A 10,020-nucleotide genomic window follows, 5' to 3' on the forward strand; every position below is an offset into this window, starting at 1 on the left:
CATTGTGTCTTTGTCTCCTTCTTTGCCGATATATCCAGCAGCTTTAGCGTTTTTTACAATCGTACCAAGACCAACAAGTACGTCTGGGTTTCTTTTGTCGGTTAATAGCACATCACCATATTTGCCTTCACCTTTGTCAAATAAACCTTTGCCTTCGCGGTAATCAAACTTTTCATAGTGAAGTACTGATGGTACATCTTTTCTTTGGGCGAGTTTAAAATATCGGTAAAAGTCGTCTACTATTGGAGTAGTTATGAATATCGCTCTTCCTCGTTCTAATGTATCACCCTCGGGTACTATTACGGGTCTGGGGTTTATCGTCGATTTTGGTTCAATCGGTTTTATTACTACCTTTTCTCCATATAATGAAGTCGGTTTTTCGTCCCATCCAGGTTCATTTGCGCCTTCTATAAAAGACGTTTCTTGTCGATCTGAAGATAAGTTACTGTCGACAAAATCTTGGTCGTCTATTTCTTGTTCTTTCACTTGATCTTCCAAGAGAGGTATTTCCTCTGGATCAAATCCTCCTTCAGCCATTTCACTTTAACTTTAAAATAAAGAAACTTTAAGCGATGGGCAGGCTCGCGGGTAGGATACCTTGTGACACTAGCCAACCCTGGGTAGCCAATGTACCGCTAGACAGTGCGGTCAAATTTCAACGCGTCTTTGGCAGATAATTTATTTAGTTCTGGTGGTTTAATTTTAAAAAGCTTACTCGATAGCATGGCGTAACCTATGGAGATTCCCGAAACGACCGCACCGTGGTAAACAGTATTGGCGAGTCCGTTTACGTCGATTGATTTAGCGTTACTCATATTTAATAATAAGGAACTTTTAAATTTATTCCATGTCTAAAATCTCAGGACGGTCGCTGCTCGCTTCTCTTTTTGGTTGAATAATTTGTTGAATAGGTTCAGTTGGTTTAACCGTCGACTTTTTTTTCCAAATTAAATAGACCGCAAGCGCTGAGATGGCCAACCCACCAAATATCAAGTTTCTGTTCTCTATAGCCGTTTGGTAAATTTTATTTTCATTTCTATTTTCGCTGCTCTCTTCGCTTCGCTCGTTCGCTAATTTCATCTTGGCGAGCTGCTGCTTCATCTTTTTGTTATGCTCGGCCAATTTTTTACCGTGTTCTACTCGTTTTGGATTTTTGCTTTTAGTTACCGTCTGTACGTTAGTCTTTACCGGACTGTTTGCTGGTGTCGGGTTCGCTTCGTTCGCTTGTTCGTTCGTTGACATCTTCTTTTAATATAACAGAGCTTTTGTTGAATTCCAGGTGTTTAGTGGTAATCAGCATAGCTGTCAATGGCGACAAGTAAACGCCATATTTATAACAGATCTCGGTAAGTAGGTGTCCCATTGTTTGACTGATAATCGGGTCGTCGTTTAAGTCTTTAGTCAGCGCTTCTTCGGACGTTAAGTTGACGTTGAATCCCAGGAGATCGATCGGAGTAGCTATACCGAGTAAGCGAGAGTAGAGGCTCAAAATAGCGTGGCCAAGAGTTTTACCTAAATATTTCTTACTTTCACCTGACGCAGCTATCGAACAGAGTCTGTCTTTGACGTTTTGTTTACATTCGGTCGCTTGCTCGCTTCACTTTTTGAATCGGTGAGAATGCTTCTGATGTCGTCCATTTTAATAATAAGTACACTTTAAATTTGTTGTACGTTTGTTTAAAGCGTAGGTACTCAATTGTGTAGTAGGTCAAGTTAGCTGCTATAACTAGTTGAATAAGTAGTTGAACGTATTGTAGCACAGTTATCATTTGTTATAACTAAAATAAAATTAGTTACAGCCAGGCTACATCAGCCCAGCTGTAACAGTTTTCAGTTAGTTAAAAGCTTTCTTCCAATTAGCTTCGGAAACCACCCGCTTTGCTCGTTAATTACGCGTTCCACTCGTTTGCTCGCTTCGCTTCGCTTATAGATCAGTTGACTCAACTACCTGATCGCACTTGCGCCTAAGGTTACACTTCCTACAAGCTAGCACGCAGTTTGATTTAATGTGACCAATGGAGTTATCCAGCCGCTCGATGGTGCCCAAGTTATCTTTATTTTCTAAAAACTGTAACTGAACTTTACAGTCGTTATAATAGCAATAGGGGTAATCCTCAATTAGTCCCCTGCAGAAGTCTGTGTCAATGAAACGATCGGGATCAAATCGGTTGTACTTTTCGTCCTTTTGTCTAGAATTGTGGATCCAACATCTAATCACCACCTCAACTTCCCCGGTGCAGATCTTACAATAATATCTACGTCTCTTATGAATACAGACCAATCATCCATTACATTCTACACAGGTGTTCTTTCTTCTACCATGCTGGCATTTGCGTAATTCTTGTTGTGCTCTTACTTTATCGATGCAATTGTTACAAGTTGAGTTAATTTTACCCGTTCTCTGTAAGGCAAAGTTTGAAGAGTCTAGGAGCCAACGACACTTTATGCAGTTTCTTTTTCCTTCAATCATCTTATTTAATTAAGGTAATTAAAATATTTTCTCATTTTTTCTTACCAAACTTGATTACTGTAATTAAAATATTTTCTCATTTTTTCTTACCAAACTTGATTACTGTAATTAAAATATTTTCTCATTTTTTACTCAACTTGATAACTTACAGTCGGTTTTGTGTTTAATATCAGCTTACTGAATTTCACGTCTCGTAGGTATCTTTTAATCTCCTCTCGTTTTTCGTCCGGTACTACGTCGTTCTCATCCAAACATTGGTCAAAGGACGATCTATCTTTGCAATGAAAAATAGCGGTCCATGCCGTATTCTCTCTAAAATCTTTTAAAACGGAATTATACTTTTGAGTAAGTAGCCAGCAGCTACGGTGACAGACTGAGTTTCTGTTGAGAGACCGTGAACATCTGATGTTTGTCTGATCTAAATAGCTGCTGTTTATTGAAATAAGAAACCCGGTCAAATAGACAACTTTTGTACATCTCGTGAGTTAGGTTCTCTTGAGTTACCACTTTTGTGACCCCTTTCGCCTTCTTTAAACTTTGATCGACCGTCAGAATCGAATACATTTTTGGTCTGATGCAAACGGCTTCTAAAATTGTTTTGCCGCCAAATTCGTCTTTCATTTTACCGATGACTTTTTTATTTTTGGTGCTGTAAAGTCAATGATCGGGCGGGTAATTACTAAAGTCAAATAATGAACAATTTTTACTCAGGTAGCCGTTTAAATCGTGTGAGCTTCGCTCGATCTGAACTAACAGAGAATCAGTGTCCGTGTAAAGTAAGCGTACCCCCTCACCAAAATTGGCTTTTAGCTCGTTGTAATAAAAATCGTACATAAAACGTTTTGGAGATATCGAGCACGCTTACGCCGCAATAGATTGGCTTATTTAATTTTGTTTTGGTTCGGTACATCTCCACAAATGAAAGCTCGCAATCCTCAAATGGTACCGTCGATATGTAATTTGGTTTATAAGTTAATTTTCTGTATTTGTCAGCGTCTTGTACGTCCCTCAATAAATGACCGTCAATTCGATATCTGACATTTTCCATCGTCTTGCCAAAGACCGAGTTATTCATCAATTTGAAAAAGTCTTTCTCAAAATCAGACTTGGCCAGTTTGCGCAATTTTGTGTTTTTATCGATGTAACCCTTCATCCACGGCCTTTGACGGAATTTCAATGCTCGGTGAACTTCTTTGATCCACAGCCCTAGTTTGAGATATTTTTGCAATGTACAATAATGGCACACATATTTTTGTTTGGTGTCCAAAGTGGCCACGAGTTTGTCTACCGTGCTCGCTTCGCTCGCTACTCCGTTGCTAATTAAATTAACGGCAGCCACCGAGAGAAAGCTGCAGCAGAAGCTTCTCTCCCTCCACCGCTCTGGGAACATCACAGAACAGCTATACAGACAGCTACGTCCATCCAACTCAAGATGCCCAAGATTCTTCGGCCAGCCCAAAATACACAAGAAAGAGACCCCATTACGCCCCATCGTCGCTTCCAGAGGAGGGCCCACCTACAACACTGCAAGACACCTAGCCAAGATCCTTCGCCCCCTAGTTGGCAACACCCAGCACCACATCAAGAACTTAGATGAATTCTCGTCCATCATCCAAGACCTCCGGCTGTAGCCAAGCGACATCATGGTTAGCTTTGATGTCGTCTCACTTTTCACCAGCGTTCCCACCTCCGACGCAACCACCATAGCAACAGACCGACTCCAAGCCGACACCAGCCTGAAGGACCGCACCGACCTCAACCCCAGCCAGCTTCAAGACCTCCTCAGCACCTGCGTCGATTCTGCCAGCTTCAAGTGGCGGGACAAATTCTATGAACAAACTGCTGGAACCTCCATGGGATCCCCTATATCCCCGGTTCTAGCTGACATATTCATGGAAGAGTTCGAGCAGACCGCCATCGCCACAGCAGACCACCGCCCCAAGATCTGGCTCCGGTACGTGGATGACACCTTCGTCATCTGGGAGCACGGACAAGACAAGCTTCAACTCTTCTTGGACCACCTCAACGGGCTTCACAGCAGCATCCAATTCACCATGGAACAAGAGCGATGTGGCATCATTTCGTTTCTTGATGTTGAGGTGTCCAGAAGGGAGGATGGCAGTCTTGCCCGGCGGGTTTATCGCAAGCCCACCCACACCGACCGGTACCTCAACAGCGCCTCCTTCCACCACCCCAAGATCAAATCATCGGTCAACAGAGCCCTCATCCGCCGAGCCTACAACATATGCGACCAAGAACACCTGCGCAAGGAACTCCACCACATCTCCACGGCACTCCAACGCAACAGATACCAGCCCCAGCAGATCAAAACTCAAGACCCAAGATCAAGTCCCCCTCCCGGCCGTCGGGTCCCCTATACCCAAAGCCAACTATATAAGGCCCCTAGCTCGGTCACTCTCCCCTACCTAGGACGTACCTCCCACCACATCCAACGTATCCTGAGCAAGCACAACATCAAGGTGTTCCACACAACCCCCCTCAAGATCCAAGGAATGCTGACTTCTCACAAGGACCGGCAAGATCCACACCGCCGACCAGGTGTATACAAGATCCCCTGCCAGTGTGGCAAAGTGTACATCGGAGAGACTGGTAGGGACCTCCCTACCAGGATCAAAGAACACAGAGCCCATGGCAGAAAGGGGGAATATGGGAAGTCAGCCATCATCAAACATTCCCACACCGAAGACCACACCATCAACTGGGAAGAAGCCCACCTCATCGCCAACATTGAACAGTGGTACCCAAGACGCATTAGAGAAGCCTTGGAAATCTCCAAGCACCCCACCGTACCTCAAGACATCGGCTTCTCCATCAGCGATATCTGGCAGCCCCTCCTCACCTCCCGGTCTGATGGGTCCTCTATACCCTAAGACTCCCCCCCCCCCCGCCCAGGGTCTCCTATACCAAGGCAAACTTCCCCCACCACAGCCCATGACCAACTGACATGCATCAGTACCCAGGAGGATCCACCGTTCCACCTGACCACACAGCAGGATCCGTCACACTCCAGTACCTCCAACCAGCATATAAGTCCCACTCCCTGTCGGCATCTCTTTAGTCTCCTGACGACGGACAGAGCACACTGTCCGAAACGTTGAGCCTCTCCGGTTCTTATCAGAACCACACAGACTCAAAAAGAGATATTGCATGGTGCTTACCGCAAGCTTTCCATCTTAATTAAATTTTGTTGATAGCTTGAAAGCCATTCGTTCGGTACCGACATATTTTCGGGTGCGAGTGGAAAGTCATTATGTTTGTCATGGTGACGTTCCGGGTAATCCATAGTGATCTCAAACATGTAACCGTAGTCGTCAGTTAGTCGCAACTCTTGGATGTAATAGTACGTAAATTTTTCTAAGTCTGTTTCCCAGGTAAATTCCCCTACAGGCAGATATTTGCTCATCGCCCAGCCGTATAAATTATTTGCGTCCAAATACATGATCTGTGACTCTGGCTTATTGGGGTCGTAGTCAGGTAGTTCTGGATTATTGGCCTTTGCATATCGCTTTGCACCCACACTCGAAATACCACCTCTTTTTGCCCTTTCAAAGAACAAGTGTTTATCAATGTCTGTCAGTAGTTCCAATTGTATACCCGAATGCTTTAACAATGCATCCCACGACAGGCCCGGTGACGTGTAATAGTTGGCTGGGTCAAGCCCGTAGTGTTGTTTACAGACTTTACGGAAGTTCTCAAAAACAGCCGCTAGCAACAACACGTCCGTTTCCACGTATAGGTCGTGGTGGTCGCCTAGGTTTTTACAACCAAAGGCTTGCCATACTGTCTCTGCACGAGCGTATTCTTGCTCGGTTATTCCTACCTGCTTCAGAGAGCTATAGAAAGCGTCTATAGGCGGGAGTTTTCTCTCTTGGAACTGATCAAATGAGTCTATATACTCATAGGGGTAAATTCCCTTTTCCAAGAGTAAATGACTGTTATTTGGAAACCTTTCGCAAAGTAAGTTAAAATCATCGGGTGAACAATTTTTAACCAACCGATCTAGCGAAGCCGCCATGAAATGAAATGAGTCTAAAAACCTGAGTTGGCCAAAGGAGAACGAGATGTAATTTTCAGTATTTTTAGCGATCAACTTAATTGATTTCCCGTAAAATTTGTGAGCGCCCTGCATAATCAAGTGCGCGTCGTATTTTTCTAAATTATGTAAAATAACCGGAATGGGTGTTTGATTGGCCACGATTCTTAACTTGAGATTACAACTGGCGTGCGCAGGGCCTCGGTACTTCCCCGTCACGTGACAATGATCTCTGACCTTTCTAAAATTATTGATGGGCTTTTCGCACGTCATACATATCCATTCTCTGAACCCAGCTTCATTTTTATGACAGAAAGCAATTTTGTCAGCTTTTGTTTTTGGTTCATTTGGAATATCACATTGGCATTGAAATTCTTCCGCTCGCTTCGCTCGATCTATCAACTTTTCGCAGATCCAACAGCTATTACATTTTTCGTAGATTTTTTGGAACTCGGGTGACCAGATCAACTTCGCTTTGTTTTTAAACGTTTCGTTGATCTTCTTTGTTTCCTGAGAAAGTGACTGTACAAAATTAACAGCCGCGTCTTGACCTCTGTACGTCTTTTGGCTAGTGCAAACTCCATCGCATCTGACGACCGCGTATGAGTATCCACAAGGCTTGTGAATCTGTGTTTTGACCGTGTTTGTATCTGTCGGCGGTAGTTTTTCTAAAACAGACTCAAAATCGGCGTAAATGACAAAAGGCGCGTCTTGTTTATTTTTGTAATTTTTGAACTTGAGTATATTTTCGCCTTTGGCGGGCAACTCGACCGTACATGTGGGAACGTTTAAGCCTTGACAATCTTCTTTGTGCCTGGTTAACTTTTCTTCCGTTTGGAAATGCGACATGCAATTAAAACACCAGTGTTTCTTATGCTCGTGATGATCGATATCACTCGTCAACCGAGAAAAGTTCTTAATCCAACAATAGTGATTTTCGTCATCTCGGGTAAAGTAAAGTAAATTGATCGGTTCTTCTGGACGCTTGCTTTTGTAAAGAATGTAAAGACCGTCTTTTTTGGTGTAACCAAACACATTGATCGCCAAGTTATTTTGTGATTCGATATGTGGGATCTGAGATATGGGTGTTGGAAAGGTTATGTTTGTAAAATTTAAACCATCTGATTCTGACCTGTAAGTCGATGTTCGTTCCTTATTTATTTTATATTTTGGATTTGTTTCTAGCTGACTTTTGACTCCGTCTGAATATAATTTTAAAGCTGCCCGCAACGCCCATCGGATACATTGTTGATCTTTATTTTGGACGTTTATGGTTGCTTTTTTGTCTAACAGTTCCTTAGGCAACGGAATGTAAGAAGAACCCACTGGATTATATTTAACCACGTTGATATAGAAAGCGACAACTTTGTCAAAGATCCAACCCGAGCCTTTTTGTGTATGAGCCTCCACCTCTTTTACTTGTTTTTCCCTCTGTGAGTGCGTTCTTAACGTCGGCTTTATTTTCGACTGCATCGTTGTTGCTCCGAAAGGGGAATACGCCAAATTCAGTTTTTTTCGGTTTTTTCAAACTAAACTGAACTTTGATATTTGTTTGCAATTTGTACGAACCAATTTCTTTTAGTTCTACCAAACCTTTTTTCTCGATGAAAGTTTTGTAAAAATTAAAAAAGTGCACGAGGTCATATTCAAAGAAACGAGGTATCAATTCCCAATTGCAAAAATTACCCTGAAAGCGCCTGACGTTTCTAATGTCGACTTCCGCAATTTCCTCGGGCTGAGTGTAAGCTTTAATCGCTTCAATAAAGTCCTGTTTGACGTATTTCTCTTTGTTTGCAAAAGGAATATTATATTTTTGAACCGTTTTTAACAGCTGCCGATATGACTGACGCGGGAGATACCTAAATTGTTTTTGATCTGCCCGTATGGCTTCAATAAGCTCGGGTTTTGTATGAGATCTACGGGTTTTGGTTGTTTTTGGTGCCGGTAATGGAATATCATACCGCTTGACAAGATCTTCTAAAAACGCCTTCCTAAATCGATTAAAGTCCGTTAGTAAAGGTCAGTGTTGTGAGTTGCTCATGTCTCTATTTATAATTAGGTTTTGAAAATTTTTATCATTTTTTCTAACGACTTGATTTGACATGTTTTTTTATATATTGTTATTTTTATGTATAGGTCATTTATTTAAGGCGGTTGTAAACATAGCGTGTTTTGCTTTGAACAGAGCCACGCTTTAAGTAGAGGTCACGAGTTCAGGTCGGGCAACTCTCGACTTGTAGCAAGGGGAACTCCCTTTTTTGTTTGTGAGTGATTGCTGGTGCAGGCCGGTGCTAGTCACGAGTTGTTTATAGGAAAAGTGCAATATTTTACAGCGTAAGCATATAAGTAAATACTATAGTGCTCTCATGCGAAGAAAACAGGTTAGGGAAGCAAATATCTAAACCGTCGGTTGCCTGACAAAAATTCTCGATAACGATTTAGCAGCTCTTCATATGCAAAACTAGTACTCAACAGCCGGCATAGTTATGTAGGAATGTACATTTTTGACTGGAGTAAATGATTACCTCATAGTGGCAGCGTACTCCTTCACACAAAGACGTAAGTGTAAAAAGATAGGGCGCGCCATAGTCAATATACTCATCGTTTTATAGGGCCATAAAAATAATCCTGAAATAGGAGACAGTATACACCGAACAAGTTCTTCTTCTGTAAATTCTATGAAATAGAAAAAATACTCGTTTTGTGCTTGCAATTTATATGGAATAATCGCATCTACTGTAGTGGAGCGTAGCCTGTGTCCTGTCCGTCTTGGTTAAAACGGGTTGGTGGTGTTATCGCACGTAAATGGTTGGCTCTGGTTCAAACCAGCTCAGCGCATTTTTTTCACTTCGCATTGTTTACTGGTACTCATTAAATGGTTGGCATTGTGGACCAACTAATCAACTAACTTGGCTGCGGTAAAGTTTAAATAAATTTTTGATAAACCAATAATACTAGTAATAATGATGAGTGCATATGAACATGTATCTTGGAAATACCCGCTTCCCAGTTGTTGCAAAGATTTAGCTGGTGGTACCTACGTCCACAAACATTCCTGTGGGGAGGGGGAAAGAGCAGGGGGAACAGTAAAAAAGGAACGCCAACCAATTTGGCAACCAATTAAGGAAAGCATTGGTTGGTGTGGATGAGTTGCTAACATTTTAGCGGGGGGATAATATACTCCAACTGACATGAAGTATTGAATTCTGGCAGTTGTTTAGACTTATCTTCTCGGGTATTATAACTCACACAATTGCTTTTCCGTCTGACACATTAGGGTGTTAGAAATATGAGCTCAAGTATTAGCTTAAATACTGTGTTTTTAAGATTTTTAAACCAAATTATCCTGCATGCATTTTTTTTCGGAATTGTCAGTGCACATAAATATAAACGATAGTAAAACATTTTCAAGTAAAATATTACAGCATATGGCACGTCAAATGTATGATGATTATGAAACGTATGATTTATGATGCTACTGAATAAATATTGTTTG

General features: G+C 42.0%; 1 protein-coding gene across 1 annotated transcript; it reads left to right on the forward strand.

The window, feature by feature from the left end:
* Nucleotides 1–4,113: 4,113 nt before the first annotated feature.
* LOC147795164 (uncharacterized) lies at nucleotides 4,114–9,809 on the forward strand. Its single transcript, XM_087132225.1, has 3 exons — nucleotides 4,114–4,424; nucleotides 4,578–4,819; nucleotides 9,802–9,809. Exons 1-3 carry the CDS (start codon nucleotides 4,114–4,116, stop codon nucleotides 9,807–9,809), a joined length of 561 nt encoding a protein of 186 aa, XP_086988351.1.
* Nucleotides 9,810–10,020: the final 211 nt, after the last annotated feature.

The sequence above is a fragment of the Acanthaster planci genome, unplaced genomic scaffold, assembly GCF_054643075.1.
Source record: "Acanthaster planci isolate LZ-2023a unplaced genomic scaffold, COTS_SCS Contig143, whole genome shotgun sequence".
In the NCBI taxonomy this organism is placed as follows: domain Eukaryota; kingdom Metazoa; phylum Echinodermata; class Asteroidea; order Valvatida; family Acanthasteridae; genus Acanthaster; species Acanthaster planci.

Excerpts from the sequence above, each read along its gene's own strand:
- LOC147795164 (XM_087132225.1), top strand. The coding sequence starts at position 4,114 with ATGGTTAGCTTTGATGTCGTCTCACTTTTCACCAGCGTTCCCACCTCC. Across the intron at positions 4,425-4,577 it reads CGCCCCAAGATCTGGCTCCG|AAGGGAGGATGGCAGTCTTG; the intron begins GTACGTGGATGA and ends TGAGGTGTCCAG.